This window comes from Astyanax mexicanus, chromosome 5, assembly GCF_023375975.1.
Source record: "Astyanax mexicanus isolate ESR-SI-001 chromosome 5, AstMex3_surface, whole genome shotgun sequence".
Taxonomy (NCBI): Eukaryota; Metazoa; Chordata; class Actinopteri; order Characiformes; family Acestrorhamphidae; genus Astyanax; species Astyanax mexicanus.
Window position 1 is genome coordinate 8,178,105 of NC_064412.1, and position 17,101 is coordinate 8,195,205.

Consider the following 17,101-nt stretch of genomic DNA (forward strand, 5'->3'; position numbering starts at 1 on the left):
GCACAAAAACCATAGGTACAAAAAAGGACTTTCACTGAAAGATACTTTTTTACCTCAACATAAGGTACAGCCCCAGCGACAAGCTTTGTACTCTTTTAGGTACAAATCTGTACTTACTTTTCTTAATGTGTATATAACAGTGATGTTTTTGGTCACAACATCTAATGAATGCATTTAGCTTATTTAAGTTGCACTCATTGCTGACTTAGATGTGCAAATGTACACACAGCTTATTTAGGCCCAGTCGATAAGTGTGGTCAATAGAATAGGACTCTATGGAGCAGATAAACATGAACCTATTGACACCCATGAGCTACAGTATAGAAGTATAAATCCCCCCAATATTGAACTGTGGAGCAGTGGAGCAATAATGGTGTTCTCTGGAATGCTGAAGCTTTATTCAATACTTTTGTGTTTTGAGTTGGGGAGTTGGGAGGAGTCTAGTAGAAGACCTTCCTTCCATTGACAGTAGAGACAGTGACTTCAACAAAAGAAGAATAAACTATTTTTTAATAACCTTGATTGCAGAAAAAAATTATAGATTGTATAAGCAGGTGTCCCTATTCCCTTGTCCATATAGTGTGCATTCTATAGACCCAAATCCAGGAACAAATTAGGTACATAACTATAAGAAACGGATGTAGACAAGACATAGGTTTAGGACAAGAGCTAAGGTTGAGACAGAAACCCAAAGAAAAGTTGGAATAAATGGATTCAGAGATATCTGAATGTTTGACACAGAGGAATAGCCTTCTTTTAAAACCAAAAGTGATGAAAATAGACATTTTTAAGATAAGATAAAATAATCCTTTATTAATCCCACAATGAGGAAATTTGCAATGTTACAGCAGTACAGGGGAAAGGACAGAGAAACAGGTCAGGAAAAAATATAAGAAATAATAATACAACTATATATACAAAACATTACAGGAAATATATATAAAAAAAATAAATAAAGGAAAAAACATATACATCTAGTGCAGCTAAGATAAGGTCAGAGTAGATATGATTACAGTAGGCTGTGGCCAGTATTATTGCACAAAGAGTATCAGTGAATAAATAGCAAATAAAAAGTAGAAAAAAAGGTCAGAAAAAAATTTGACCTTTAAATATATTGCATAAATGGTGATAAAGAGATCACAGTAAATTGGATATTGCATACAATAAAGCATTACAGCTATACTAAGTATGTAAGTTTTGCATGAAGTACTAAAATAGTAATTTAGTGTTTACTGAGAGCATTGTGTGTTTAATTCTCTGTAGAATCACCTGAAATAAGATCCATTCTTCTCAGTGGAATCTCAACAAGGTTTATAATGAGCTTCAGGACCATTTAGTGTGTAGGTGTCTTTTACTATTGACATTATCCTGCACATACCTAAAACAAAATGCAATATTTGATCGTTTCTATTCATAAACAGTATCTTGGCTTCTCTGTCTTTCTGGTGCCCACCTTTTTTCTAAATATTTCCTACCTGTCTATGCTAATTTTATTGATACAGCGTTGCCTGTCTTGCCTTTTGGCATCTTCTACAGGGTTGCCAGAGCAACTGGGTACATGGTGGTGACAGCTGTAAAGAAAAATGGGCAACACTTCACTGACAAGCAGCAATCTTAAGGCTTAGAGTCATGTGAAAAAAATTATAACACCCCCTGGAAACCTTTGAATCTTGGAACCTTTTTAACCCTTTCAGACCTGGATTATGTTCTGAAAGGTGGTTCTTAAGTGTTGAAAGAAGATGCTGTTTCTAGATTCATTAAATAAATTAATAAAATAATTAATAAATTAATTAATTTATATATACTTTTATCTACTTTTTTATTTAAAAAATCATCCCTATGCAGTAAAACTAAATACATGATGTTTTACTTTCATTGTGCAGATTTAAAATTTCCAGTGCAGTGGGTGGGGCTAATGTGCTGTTTGATTGGCCGATAAATGTATATTCTGATGGACAACACAATCTGCATTAAAGTGCAAGAATATACAAGAATGAAGATAAGGGTTAAAACATATTTATATTTGCTCATCATTTAAACAATATTAAGATATGAAGGTTATAAAAATATATGTAAAAAAGTAATAGAATCATTTAATAATCATACAGTTATACTAGTAAGTTTAAGGTTTGGCTACTTTCACTGCCTACATCGAGAATCATGTGTATCACAAATGTAATAAGAAATCAGTCATTCACTCCACCATCCATAAAAAAAAAAAATCACAAGTGAAACAACTGCCAGTTCAGCCCAAGAGCAGACTGCAGAATGTGCAAAGAAATGTCAGAGGCAAAATACGGGACAGATGCTTGCAGAGAAGCAAACGTCACTCTGAGGAATGAAGCTAGAGCGACCAAAACACAGACATGAACAGAGCTAAGATGCCAAAACAGGGCCATAAGCCACTAAAGAAGTCAAGCCAATACAACAAATCCCAAAAGAGCTGAGCTAAGGCAGATAAATGGTAAACAGGGAAAGATAGATGAGAGATGAGACAAAGCATAGGAGATACAGTGTGCAACAGAGAAGTTGGCAATACTTTGCAAAGGAGTGGGCCAAACAGACAGGTATTTACTGTATACACCAGGGGTGTCCAAACTACGGCCCGTGGGCCATATGCGGCCCGTTTCCATTTTTGGAACGGCCCGCAAGGTATTTTAGTTGGCCCGCTGTTAAGCAGGTTTTTATAATGTGAGATTCAAAGTTTGAACATTAGGTGTCAGAAAAGGGCCAAAGAGTCTAAAAGCGGAGAGGGTGCTCAGTTGTAGCGCAGAAAAACGGGCCAAAGAGTCTAGAAGCAGAGAGGCGGCGCAGTTATAGCGCAGAAAAACGGGCCAAAGAGTCTAGAAGCAGAGAGGCGGCGCAGTTATAGCGCAGAAAAACGGGCCAAAGAGTCTAAATGCGGAGAGAGTGCGCAGTTGTAGCGCAGAAAAACGGGCCAAAGAGTCTAGAAGCAGAGAGGCGGCGCAGTTGTAGCGCAGAAAAACGGGCCAAAGAGTCTAAAAGTTGTCGTAATTAAGGAGTTTAATATTAAGAGACATCATGAAATGAAACATCAATTTGAAAAATCTTAGTTTAAACAACACTGTCAAAGATAGATAAAGATAGTAAGTCAAATAAAATGGTGTGTAAATGAAAGTAATCAGGAAAATGTATTATTTAAAGTGGTATATTTCATTATTTGTTTTATTATAGTCTGTGACCCGTGACTTCAAATATATTTTCCATCTGGCCCCCAACAAAAAAAGTTTGGACACCCCTGGTATACACAGAATAAATGACCAATAGGTGTAAATGTGTGTAACGTAGGAACTGCCCATGATTGGCAGGAAGTATAGGCACATGACAGAAGGCTTAGAAGACGTGTTGTGTTGTGGGAATGGTTGTCAATAAGAGCGCAAAAAGAACGTCATCACAGGACCTATAAAAGTCCTGTGAATAGGACCTAATAGCTAGTTAATGAAATGAATTACATTTCATGAAAATCACCCAAACTAGAGACTTTTATTCTGTTCATTTACTTTTCTTTCTTCTTATTCTTCTTTCTTTCTTTCTTTTTAGAGATTTACAGTGGAGGGTCCTTAGCCACTAATAAATATGTTGCTCACTTGAACCCCCTTGTTGATGATGACTGTCCTTTTTGTGGGAGGCCTGAGACTGTAGAACACGTGTTTGCTGGGTGTGTGCATTTGGGACCCTTGCTTTGATTTGTTGGTAGGATTGTGTGAAGCATTGGGTGTTACTTTTGCTATGGATTTGTTTATTCTGGGTCCACGCTACTCCTACTCTCAGCGTCAGACGTCCTGCCTGCTGAACTTTCTATTTGGACAAGCAAAACTAATGATCTGGCTCACAAGGCGTAATAACCTTCTAGATGAAGGTGTAACGGACCCTGAGTTGCTGTTTAAAGTCAAATCCCTGGTCAAATCACGCATTAAAGTGGAGTTCCCATATTATAAACTGATAAACGATGTGCTGAAGTTTCAGACTGTATGGTGTGTTAGGGACGCGGTGTGCAGAGTGGTTGATGGTGAATTGATTATTGGTGTAGGAATTGTATTATTTTTGTGTTTTTATTTTTTAGAATTGGGTTGGGTTTTTATGGTGTAACACTTTTCTGATATATTAAAGTTCATGTAAAAGTCTTTCTTTCTTTCTTTCTTTCTTTCTTTCTTTCTTTCTTTTTTCAGGGCCGAGGTGAAGGTACCAGAGCATCTGTCGGTACAGAAGAATAACAGGAGATGTGGACGCAAAGTGCAGAAAAACATGTGTCTGTCTCCTACAGACCCGTACTCTGGAATCCTCACTACAGGTAACAGTGTGCACTAAGATGTATCTGTGACCTTAAAATGTTATTATTTTATTGAATTAGGCTGATCTAGAGTAGAAGTCTGCATGTCCCACAGTCCAGTATGAATTGAATTGATTAATTACTTGAATTTCTTGCCTCTTAATATGTTTGAGAGCATCAGTTGTAAAGTTGTGAATAGGTAGAGTTAGTGGTATACAGTAAATAGCTCTATTTGAGTAATGTTCTAATCCAGATTATGACAAGAACTACTAAACTAAGTAAAGAAAATAAAACAGGCCAGTCAATCCTAAAGAAGTCTCAAAGACTATCAAATATTGATTAAACTGGCTCTCATCAGGACCGCACCAGGAGAGGAACAGCAAGAGTTACCTCTGTTGCGCCAGTTCCCTTGCCTCAGAAACTGCAAGTTTGTCTAAATGCTTTACAGAGTATTTTTTGGTTTGTTAAACCCTTTATGTTACCATTTGTTTCCTTATGTGTTCCATCATAGTCTCAATTAATTCAGCATTCATTTACAATGTGGGAAAATAAAATATAATAAGAAGGTGTGTCCAAACAGGTACTATATGTATTGTGAGTTGTATATATTTTTAGCATGATGCTAAAGTGAAAGTTGCATATGCTGTATGCATTGTAACAATCCAGAATCAATGCTCAATCAATGCAATTGAATTTCCACCTTGAATCATCAATAAAATCAGTGAACTGATGCATTTGCAGACAGCATTGTGGACATAATACACACATACATGCTCTTTACTCTGAATAATAATACAAATGCCTGAAAAACATCACATTCTCAGTCGCAGTCTCTGATGCCTTCTGATGTCTCAGTAATGTGAAAACCCATCCACACTTCTAATTAGTGCAGTGTCACTGTTTAATGGTAGCAGAGGCTGGAATCTCAGCTGCCGATGTGTTTCTGCAGCGATGCATTTGCTTCTCGCTCCGGCCTGGCAGTCGTTATCTGTTCCGCAATTACTGTCAAAGCGGCGTTAGCTTTGTGTTATGAGCCCTGCCACGGTGTCACTTTGACAGCATAAAATTAGCCTGAGTGGTGGAGCTTGTCCTTGAAAGCTTGGGTTCGGGGTCAGGGGCTGGTGGATGTGGCTGGGTCTTTGTCTCAAGAGCTGTAGGCTTGATTACATCTGATATGAACACACACACACACACTTTATATTCACACTAGCACTGTTTATTTAACACTAAAATTTAATTAATGAATATATAAATGCTTGCATGTAGCAATTACACAGTTTATACCAGTATACTGTTATGCTATGAATGTAAGGATTTCAGCCAAATGTGCATGAATATTTAACCTTTTAGATCGTTTTTTTTATTGTTTTTTTTGTTTGTTTTACATTTTATAATTTTGCTATGTTTTAACCCTTTCAGACCTGAATTATGTGCCGGTGTTTAAAAAATACTATTATTATTATTATTATTATTATTATTATTATTATTATTATTATTATTATTATTATTATTATTATAATTATTATTATTAGTAGTAGTAGTAGTAGTAGTAGTAGTAGTAATAATAATAATAATGTTGTTTTTGTCTGCAATGCACACAAAGGAAGCCACTAAAATATAATATAAAATCTATATTAACATTAAATCCAATTACCTAAAATAAGTAATAAGTCGATTTTATTGATATTGACCTTTTTGTTCACAAACCATCCTTAAACTAAACTAAAATAAACATTAAAAAATGTGTTCTAAATTATATACTAGTAAAAATTATATTAGTAAAAATTATATTAGTAAAAATTAGCTCTTTAAATTTGCATCTTTGGCTTTAGTGCTGCTTTTTTTCCAGTGCAGTGGGCGGGGCTAAGCTATTGTTTCATTGTCTTATAAAGTTTCTCTTTTGCTCGTTTACAGTCTATTCTGATTAAAAACAGGTCTCAATTGGTGTTATGTGCAACAAAACATTTGAAAAAAAAAGAGAAAATTCATGATGTCCATTGTAATGGACATATGATCTGAAAGGGTGAATTGAAACACTTGACTTAAAGGGCCACTAAACCCCCTGATTTTGGCTGACTCCACCCTCAGCTCAAATTTGAAAATAGCTCAAAAACTGGGAGAGGTAGTTTGGGAGGGGCACTGGGTGATGTATGGGTTTAGAGGCTGAGCTGCAGCTGTAGCAGTGTGCCTCTGATAGCAGTGAGACCCAGAGGGTTGGAGAACAGGGTGTGGTATTATTGATTGACTGATCTGCAATACAGCCTGTGTTTTTATGCAGTTCCACCTGAGGGCCCAAAGATCACCAGCATTCAATATGGACTTTGCCTCTTGCACACAGGGATTTCTCCAGATTCTCTGAATCTTTTGATGATATTATGAACTGTAGATGTTGGGATATCCAAAGTCTTCACTATTTTATGATGAGAAACATTTTTTTACAAAAATTGTTCCACATTTGTAGATGCTATTTTAGATGCTAGGCGCCTCATGATACTCATTGCTACCTTACACCCCATCAGCAGTCTATTTTCACACCCTGTGCCTGCACTGTTAAATTAGCACCATTCAGGTACATTTCTGGCGTGCTTCTATTTTGGCGGCAGAAAACACAGGAGCTCCACTGACTGAAATAAACATAGACAACAGTCAATCACCAGAATTCCTTTCTATAGTTACGCAAACCCGACTTTAAACTCAACAATAAACAGAATAAAGAATAATAATAAGAATTTGGCGCCACGGTGGCTTAGTGGTTAGCATGTTCGCCTCCCAGCACTGGGGTCTTGGGTTCCCTATCTGGGTGGAGTTTCCATGTTCTCCCTCTGTCTGCGTGGGTTTCCTCCGGGGACTCCGGTTTCCTCCCACAGTCCAAAAACATGGAGATCAGGTAAATTGGATACTCTAAATTGCCCCGAAAAATTGAATACTCTAAATTGATCTGGTGTGTATGTGTGGTATGTATGTAAGTTGTGTGTGTGTAAGTGTGGGTGTAAATGTGTGTATGATTGTGCCCAGATATGGATTGGCACTCTGTCCTGGGTTATTGCTGTAGTGCCCGATGCAGTCCTCCAGGTGGACGGTCGTTTGCGGTTGAGAGTACGCTGTGCGCTATTGGCTGCCGCTTCTCACCAGTGTGTGGATGTAATGTGCTTGTGTGTAAAAAAAACATGGAAATTGTAAAGCGTCCTTGGGTTTCTAGAAAGGCGCTATATAAGTTGAACTTCATTCATTCAATAAAATATAATTACAGTTCCCTTAAATGAGCTGCTGACGCACCTTCAAAGCTTTAACAAGCAGGTCAATATCCTCTGCTGAGATGCACAAAAGCGCTGCACTATTAAGATATGAACGTGCCAAAGTCAGAGCTCACCTGCCTCTTAAAGGGAATGATGACTGGCAGACTAATTGGTTAATTTCACATTACTCCCAAAACACACCCGTGGTTAATTAAGATAATTAGTACAACACGCCCTAAATCTAGCAATTGACCAATTGTGCACTATAGATTGCTAAAATAGGGCTCTCTGACTCTCTATAATACCCATAAAATGTGGTTGCAGATTTCTGCTATTGCAGCTGCAAAGCTAGATAGATAGATAGATAGATAGATAGATAGATAGATAGATAGATAGATAGATAGATAGATAGATAGATAGATAGATAGATAGATAGATAGATAGATAGATAGATAGATAGATTTTTTATTGATCCCTTGGGAGGTTCCCTCAGGGAAATTAGGGCTCCAGTAGCAGCATCAATACAGTACACACAGATAGAAACAAAGAGTAGGTGTATATAAAGTGTATATAAACAATATAAAGTGCAAAGCAAGTAGACAAAAGTATAAAACAGCAAATATAATTAGTATAACTATAAATATAAATATGCAGTGAATGTATTTGAATAGAATTTTTATTGCACTTATTCCGTATGTGTTATTTTATTGCACTTAGTCCATTTGAGCTTTACAGAAAGTGAAAGTGGAACATAGCACGATGCTTAATCAGCGAGTGTGAGATAACAAAACAGCAGAGGAGAGCTATCCTTCCCTCCCACTGAGAGAAATATAGCTGTTTCTCAGTAGAACAGCAGGAGCCCAAAGACTTGTCTGTTTTTTGAGCACACTTTAAAAGATGAATACCTTTTGAATGTAGGCAGTATACTGTATGTAATTTTAGACATATCGAGCCAATTATTATAATTACAATAAAAGGATACTTAAATTATTTCTAGACATGCCAGCTCTCCTTACTTTAACTAATGTTATCAAGTTCAATAAGTACGCTGGAGACTGGAGGAGAATATTACCTATTTCAAGAAATAAAACTAAATGAAATTCACTTTCTGCCGCTGCAATGAGATCATTTTTCTTCGTTAGTTACAGTAAGTAAAACCACCTGTATGTAGAAGATTCTCAGTATGGATAAGTAGATAAGATATATTGAATTTCCAATTTTAAAAGTTTTACTTTCTGTATTCCAGGTGTTAGTGTGGATACAGATGATCACTGGTCTTCTCAGATCAACAGACTCCAGCAGCTCATTGACAAACTGGAATGCCAGGTGAATCCGATTATCCGTCCATCTATCCATTCATGCATCCATCCATCCGTCTATCCATTCTTTATATATATTCTCTATATCTACTGTTCATAACTCATTCGTTTCTTTGTTCATTTTTTTTTATTCACCCAATTGATCATTATCTGTCCATCATAGTATTCATACACTACAGAACTCATCAGTATATTCATCTTTCAGAAAGACATCCTTCAATACATACTTTCTTCATCCGTCCTTCCATTCATCCTTAATTCTTCCATCCATCCATCTATCTATCCATCATACATGCATCCATGCTCCCTCCAACAATACATTCTTCTTCCTTCCTTCCTTCCTTCCACCCATCCATCCGTCCATCCACCATACATGCATCCATTCACCCTTCATTAATGCATTCCTCTTACATCCATCCATCCTTACATTCTTCTTCCATCCATCCATCCATCCTTCCACCCTTCATGTATTCTTCTTCCATACATCCATCCATCATACATGCATCCATTCACGCTCCATCCATACATTTTTCTTCCGTCCATCCATACATACGTTCTTCTTCCAACCATCATACATGCATCCATTCACCCTAAATCCATACATTCTTCTCCCACCCAACCATCCAATCTTAATCCATCTATCCATCTATCATACATGCATCCATTCACCCTCCATCCATCCATTTTTCCATCCATCAGTCATCCATTAATACATTCTTAATCTATCTATCCATCTATTCATCTTTCTGCTTATAGAGAAAAACATTAACCCATCTTTATATGAATTTATTCATTCATTTATTCCTCTCTTATGCATCTGTCTACACATCAACTTATTTTTCCATTATGAAGATCCTCCTGCTCATCTATCTCCCTTTACACAACCACTTAGCAAGCTGTTTGGTGTAAGATGAGATCAGTTTCAGGCAGTTTTTTATTATTACTAAATCCTTTTTTCTACTTTGTCCGTTTCTCAGAGTCCAAAGCTGGAGCCCCTGAAAGAAGACCCTCTGGCCAGCACGTATAAATCAGTGAGTGTTTGCATCTTGTCCAAAAGCTACTGCAACATCTCATATACTGAAGTAGCTGTTTGGATACTGATATTTTGGCCAGTCGTGTCGTCTGTGCTGAAGCAGAGCGAAAGCTGAGGATGCAGCTTCACTCATCTAATCGATACGCTCTAATCGAGAGAGTCTGGCTTTGTTCTTTAGATGTATTTATCTTCCCTCAGCACTCTCTCTCTTACACATTCACTTCCTCTGTCTATGCTATAACTACTCGCTGAGTCTTTCTGTGTGTGCGCCTGTGTGTGTGTCTGTCCTCTATCTAGAACATTCTGTTGGTGCAGAGGCAGATGGCAGTGACAGAGGAAAATCTTGAAGAGTTCCAAAAGGCCCTGAAAAGCTATGCTGATTCCACCACCAATCAGAGTGACAACCTTCAGTGAGGATTTACACACACACACACACACACACACACACAAATGTGTGCTAGAGATACAGTTGTAAGAAAAAGTGGCTGAACACTAGTGAAGGACACAGGAGGGGCAGAAGTTTAAAAATATACAATTTTCAGGTGCTAAATTTAGAAAATTATACCTATACTGAATGCAAATATCTCGGTAACAATTTTTATGAATGTCTTGTCTATTAGACCATATAAACATATTTATAACACAATATAATGCATTTATATGGCATTATAAACATGGTTGTCAATATTTATAAAGTGTTTAAATGTTTATTATGCATAATGAATTGTGATCATAATGCATCATCATCTGTGTTTATAAGATGTTCTATGTCAATACCAAGAACCTCAGCAGAGCTGCCTTAATACAACTGCTTATGAATTATACTTATGTTAAATATTATAATAATTTATAATGTTGGTAACACTTTGTATGAATGTAATATTTCATAACACATTGTAATGCATTCATAAGACATTATATACTTATACATATAAGACAATATATAACTGTATATATTTATAAAAATGTACAGTATACCCATTATAGCCATGTTTATTATACATTATGACTTGTTTATAGTGTTTATAACACCAAGACCAAGAAATCAAGTTCTAGCTTGCAGAATGAATTATGACTAAAAAATTTCCAACCCATGAACACTCCCATAATAATGCTCAAAATAAATATTTTAACCACTCGTGAATTGAAAACTTCACTTATGATGTATTATAACAGGTCTTTGTGCGGTCTTTGTGTAAAGTGACATACTTTCATTGTGGGACTAGATCATTAATGATTGATATACAGTATTCTATTTTAACATGCATATTATAAGCACAGCTTATAATTAATTATGATTACAATTCATAATGCATAATAAAGATAGCTATAACGGGTTATGGATTTTTAAAACTATTTATAGTCATGTTTATAATGCCTTGTGGTGCATTATAATATGATATGAATGTATTTATAGAGTCTAATAGAGATGACATTCGGGTTACCATAAAGTAAAGTGATTGATCTCCATAATGAGAATATACTGTACTATGGTAACAGAAACATGACATTTTTTTCCAGATATGTAACATGTGATGCATCATAATCACAATTTCATGATGCATAATAATAAATGTGGCTATAATGTGTTGTTCATTGTTATAAATATGCATAACCAGGTTTATATATTGCTTAAGGGATGCATTATAGTGTGTTATGAGTATATTTATAGGGTCTAATAGACCCTTTAAAGAAAGGGTTACTAGAATCTCTTGAAACTTTATGAATATGAACTTGTTTTCCTTGCATTATTTCATCTTTTTTTGTTATTTCAGCCATTTCTCATTTTCTGCAAATAAATGCCATAAATGACAATATTTCTATTTGGAATTTGGGAGAAATGTTGTCTGTAGTTTATAGAATAAAACAACAATGTTAATTTTACTCAAACATAAACCTATAAATAGCAAAATCAGAGAAACTGATTCAGAAACTGAAGTGGTCTCTTATTTTTTTCCAGGGCTTTTATTTACAATTTAAGTAGAACTCATGACACATCCCCTAAGGAAATGCAGTTATAATTGATGATTGGTTTATCTAATGGGCTTTTTTTCCCCTGGGAGGAATGCTACAAGCTCAGAACATCAGCAGTAGTAGTGCATCACCAAGCAGGAAATAAGTGCTTGAAATAAAGAAATGAAATTTAGTCTTTTGTCGCAGCAGGAACAAATATATATAATAAAAAAGAATTTGGTGCAGCCACTCGACACTCATCACCACCCCTCCCACTTCTCTCTTCTTACAGTGTGTCCATCCAGAAGCTGCCTGAGAAGAGCTGCTACATAATATATGAGTTCTGGCAGGATCGCATCTCCTGGATGAGGTATGAGTCTGAATAGAATAGAATAGAATAGAATAGAATAGAATAGAATAGAATAGAATAGAATATGTGTACATGTTATATGTAATTTTAGCTGTTTGCATTGTAATGATACCAGGAGGTAGTTTAATTCACAGTAATAACAGTAGCAGTGTATGGATTACAGCACAATGCATGAATCTTAAAGCTTCACTCTCATTGGCTATCCAAAATGTCATTTACTGTCAGTATGTATTTCCCCTTAAAAAGCTTTAAATCTCAATGGACGTTTGTTCTTCATTTGGAGATGGAGGTAATATAACTAAAATATAATTGTAAAAAAAAAAATATCTTAAATGTAAAATAAATTAAATTGAAATAAAATATTGTTGTCAGGAACAAATTAGAACTTCCTGCCCACATTTATTACTATGTAAAATTTGTAAAATTAAAATCAAATGCAGAATATCAGCTGCAGATGATCAGAACATGGCTAGAGAGGATGTTGGTCTTGTATAAAATATATTTAAGATATTTAGCTTGATTTGACCATTAAAGTAGAATGTACAGTAGATCTGCATGAGTTTGAGAAGTTATTTAAAATATAGTCAAAAGTTTCATATTTAATTTAAATGTAATTAAATACTTTTTTTTTTTCCTACATTGTAAATGAATACTGAAGTCATCCAGACTATGAAGGAACACATAAGAAAATCATGTAGTAACTTAAAAGTGTTAAACAAACCAAAATACTCTGTGAAGAAGCATTAAGGTGCTCTTATCTGGGGGGCTGTCAACTTGAGGCTGAGGCTCTGAAGCTGGTAACTCTGATGAACTTATCCTGTGCAACAGAGGGAACTCTTGCTCTTCCATTCCTGGGGCAGTTCTGATGAGAGCCAGTTTCATCATAATATTTTTGATGGTCTTTGCGTTTGCACTTGAGGATCCTTTCAAAGTTCTTGACATTTTTACAGATTTACTGACCTTCATATCTTTATTTAGTTACTTATTTTTTACTCAAATAGTGCTATTCACTGTATACCAACCCTACTTCTTCACAACACACCTGATGCTCTCAAACACATTCAAAGAATTTAAAATTAAAATATATTCTGGTTTGTATAACATATATAAATTATTTCAGGATTTTGTAATAGTTTGGATGACTTTAGTATTAATCTACAATGCAGATCATTTAAAATAGGGACAAAACACTGACATTAAGATTCGTCCAAATTTTTTCACATTCATACATTTTTAAAGGGTCTAGATCCAATATTTTGATTGATGTTCATGTTGGTTTATGTGTAATGACTTTTTCTTTGTATTTTTTGTGTTTTTCAATTTTTTTATCTTATTAAAAAATATATTTTCTATTTTGACACTCTACTTTTGTAAGCGACCTTGGTTATGTTCTGTGTTATGCAAGAAAAAGTTATTTTTTAATTTCAATTTCAGTGTAAAAAAGCTAACCATGGCCTGTAACTGTAAAATATTTTAAAGAAAGCAGGTCAATGTGTGTGTGTGTGTGTTCCCCTATGATTTCTTGTACCCTGCCAGATTCAGAAGTCTTAAGAGACACAGTTTGCTGAAGAGCAGATTGTGCATCTCCTTGGAGATACTGCCCTCCCACCCCCTCCCTCCCTCACACACAGACCTGCTTTCTTACCCAGGCCTTGGGTTGATGTTTAGTTGTGGAAAGTTGTGTTTCTACTGATTATCAGTGGAAGTCAGTAGATTTAAAGATAAATTATCTGTCTGTCTGTCTGTGATTTGCTGTCTTCCAGTTATCTGCAGTCTGAGGCCAGTAAGACTTTCCAGCGCTGTATCATAGACATGCTGGAGGATCCTGAACTCATCTCTACGATGCTTATGCCTGGTACATACGTGTGTTTTTGAGTGTATGTGTTTGTTGGGAGTGTATATACACACTTAAAAAATATATATATATACATTTCAGAATTAATTCTCTGCCCTGAGGGAAAAAAAACAAGTGCTTACATAAATGCTACATTACGCCATTATGCATGGAATAAGAAATGGAAATGAATCACTGCTTTTCATTTCAATATATGCATTTTCATTTACTCATGTTGTTTTTCTCATGTTGTTTCTTTCTCTCTCTTTCTCTGGGCTCTTGTTACACTGTAAAAAATGTACAACCAGGCCAACTAAGAATGATAAATGAACTGATTGCACAGCATTTATTGAATTGGTTCATTCAAACTTCACCTTACTGATATTCTTTACTTCTAAATCTTAGCTTTGGTCAAAATTGTAATATGAATTATTATGTAAGATGTTGAATGTGTGTTCCTCTCCCTCCTCATTTACAGTATTTTACTGTTTATTCCCATCTACAGGTTACAACTTCCTGAACCCTTACTGAGATTTTTGCTTTTAATCCTGCACTCAATAAGCAGCAGTTAGACTGTTGTGCCACTCTTGAGCTGTGAAATTAACCCCTTAACAGGCCAGGAATTTTGACCATTTTCTACATGACCCCCCCTAAATCTTGAGGGTTTTTATTCAAGCATTACGTAAAAAGCTTTCATGTTTGATAAGGAACGTCGCTGAAAATCATAATTGTAATTGTAATAGAAAATATAGAAAACAATATTTAAGTAAATCAGCAACTGTCAAAATATGATGAATAAAATCGTAAAATTAGATTTTTCCTGAACTTCATACTAAAATCTATATTTTCCTAAAAATACAACTCAAGGAGTTCATGTCCTTTAATCCTGTCGTTTCATTATGTTTGTCTAGTTTTTACGTCTCTTTTCAAACATGCATAATTTGGGTTGATTCCTGTTACTGATCTGAAATTTCAAAGCCCTCAGATTTTCAGAGTGCAAATAGGTTATTTTACTGAAAAATACAGCCCTGTGTACATTTATATTTTACCTTTTTACTGAATGTAGAATTGTACAGGTTTTGCAGCTGTAGGGTGGAGCAACTGTCTAACTGCCTGCTGTTCAATCAACACCACAGTTTTTTGTGGTCTGAGAAAAGTAGGACCTCTGCTCATTTGACAGTAAGAATTATGACCTGTAGATATTTAGAAATAGCAAACAAATTAACGAGGAGAAAAAAACACAGAAAAAAGCTTTTTAACTTTTTTTTTTTAAAACTGAGATACAGAGGTGAAAACTGTGAGTATCTGTTATCAGATACTGTATTATTTTATGATGATCTGACTTTACATATTTTACAGTGAATTGTTTGATCTGTAGATCTCTGTAACTTCTCATTCTTTATAATTTATAATAATAACTTCCATTAATTCCATTAATATATCATGATTAATAACTGTTATTTTTCACATTTTAAGAAACTAAAAAGTAGCTAGCACATTTGTAAACACTAATAAATGCATTGGCAACATGAACTGCAATTGATAAACATTTGCCCGGTTTAAAAATTGTATTTACTAGCAATTTATTAATGTTCAAATTCTGATGAGCTAATGATTTGCTAACATTTTAATATGAATGTCCATGCTGATAAATTGATAAATACAGTCAGTGTCATGTGAGCATGTGCAAATATGTATAAATTCTGAACTACTAAACTACTGCTTTGTTCACATCTACTGATTGATCATTAGTTAAAAATGTATTAATGAAAGTTATTATAAAGTGTTACCCATAACTGTAATTATAATCACAATAATACTTTTCATGATAGGTAGCAAGCTTGTGAGATCATCTCTCTTTTCTCTCTCTCTCTCTCTCTCTCTCTCTCTCTCTCTTTCTCTCTCTCTCTCTCTCTCTCTCAGCATCCTGGTGGATCATGACAAACAATTAACTCCCGAAAGAGCAGTGTGCTGTGCCTCCACCCCTCCAAAACAACCACAATCTGAAAGCGATCCTGCGTGTGTTCGCCTCTCCCCGAGCTAGAGAACAGCGTACTCATCTCCTCCTCACTTGACTGTACCTCATGGCTTCGTTTTTGTGTTCCTTCAACAATCCTTCTGTACAAAAAAAGAGTAAAAAAAAAAAAAGAAAACAGCAGCCAGGCATGGTTCTAATCTCTCTAGCATGTATAGAAAATTAAAGTGAGTTTTTTTTTGCTCCGTGCACAGGCAGGCCAGTGGCGAAGCTTTTGAAGCTGACGCGGCTTTGATGTGGCAACCGCTCACGGATTAGAAAAGTGAAGAACTTTCCTAAAAAACGTAATGAAACACAAGGGAAAGCGGAAAGAAAGGAATACCACTACTTGCTTTGACGTCTTCGACTAGGTGTTTACTACCCGGGGTGCGATTTACGAAAAAATAAATAAGAAAAATAGCTGTTTAAGATTGCATGCATGTTAAAACTTTAGTTTCAGACATAGCTGACTTAAAGCCATCCTTGCAACTCCATGCTTGCTCAAGGACACTATTTCTAATGATAAGATCAATCTGTGTGATTATGTGGATAGAATAGTCCTTATGTGGAACTTAGCTGTTCTTCTGCCTTGTGGTTCCTCAGTCGATATGTTAATTTTCCCGAATCCCGACGATTCTGTTTGATTTAAGCTGTACGTATGCCGATTCACTGAATCAATTTTTGCTTTTTCTTATCATTTTCCGAACATGGAACTCTGTATATGGTGTGTTAAACTGCTTGACGTAAAGAAATATGCTGAGATTTATTAATGGATTTATTTATTTGAGGTTTATCTAATGTATTTAAGCATATAAGAAGAAATAAACCTAAGAATATCATTTGTGTACCACCTTGTTCCCATCATTCGTTTTTTTTTTTTTTTTTTAACTTTTGTGATGCCAGTGAATAGTTTTCTTGAGGTTTTTCTTTCAGTGGAAGGTTTAAAAAGAAACTTGTGCTTCAAACACATCTGTGGTCCAGAGGCATTTTTTTGCATTTGCGTCCCTTGAAAGATTTAGTCTGGGAAAATCTTTACGGTATGCTCTTGCAG

The 17,101-nt window shown here is 35.4% G+C and overlaps 1 protein-coding gene across 1 annotated transcript in view; it reads left to right on the forward strand.

The window, feature by feature from the left end:
* Positions 1 to 16,897, forward strand: part of necab3 (N-terminal EF-hand calcium binding protein 3) — an 85,513-nt gene extending 68,616 nt beyond the window's left edge. Inside the window, exons 7-13 of the mRNA XM_049479500.1 lie at positions 4,191 to 4,312; positions 8,774 to 8,853; positions 9,824 to 9,877; positions 10,177 to 10,289; positions 12,125 to 12,202; positions 13,966 to 14,057; positions 15,960 to 16,897. Of these exons, the coding sequence (XP_049335457.1) occupies positions 4,191 to 4,312; positions 8,774 to 8,853; positions 9,824 to 9,877; positions 10,177 to 10,289; positions 12,125 to 12,202; positions 13,966 to 14,057; positions 15,960 to 15,988 (568 nt within the window). The 3' untranslated portion in view covers positions 15,989 to 16,897. The remainder of the gene's footprint in view (positions 1 to 4,190; positions 4,313 to 8,773; positions 8,854 to 9,823; positions 9,878 to 10,176; positions 10,290 to 12,124; positions 12,203 to 13,965; positions 14,058 to 15,959) is intronic.
* Positions 16,898 to 17,101: the final 204 nt, after the last annotated feature.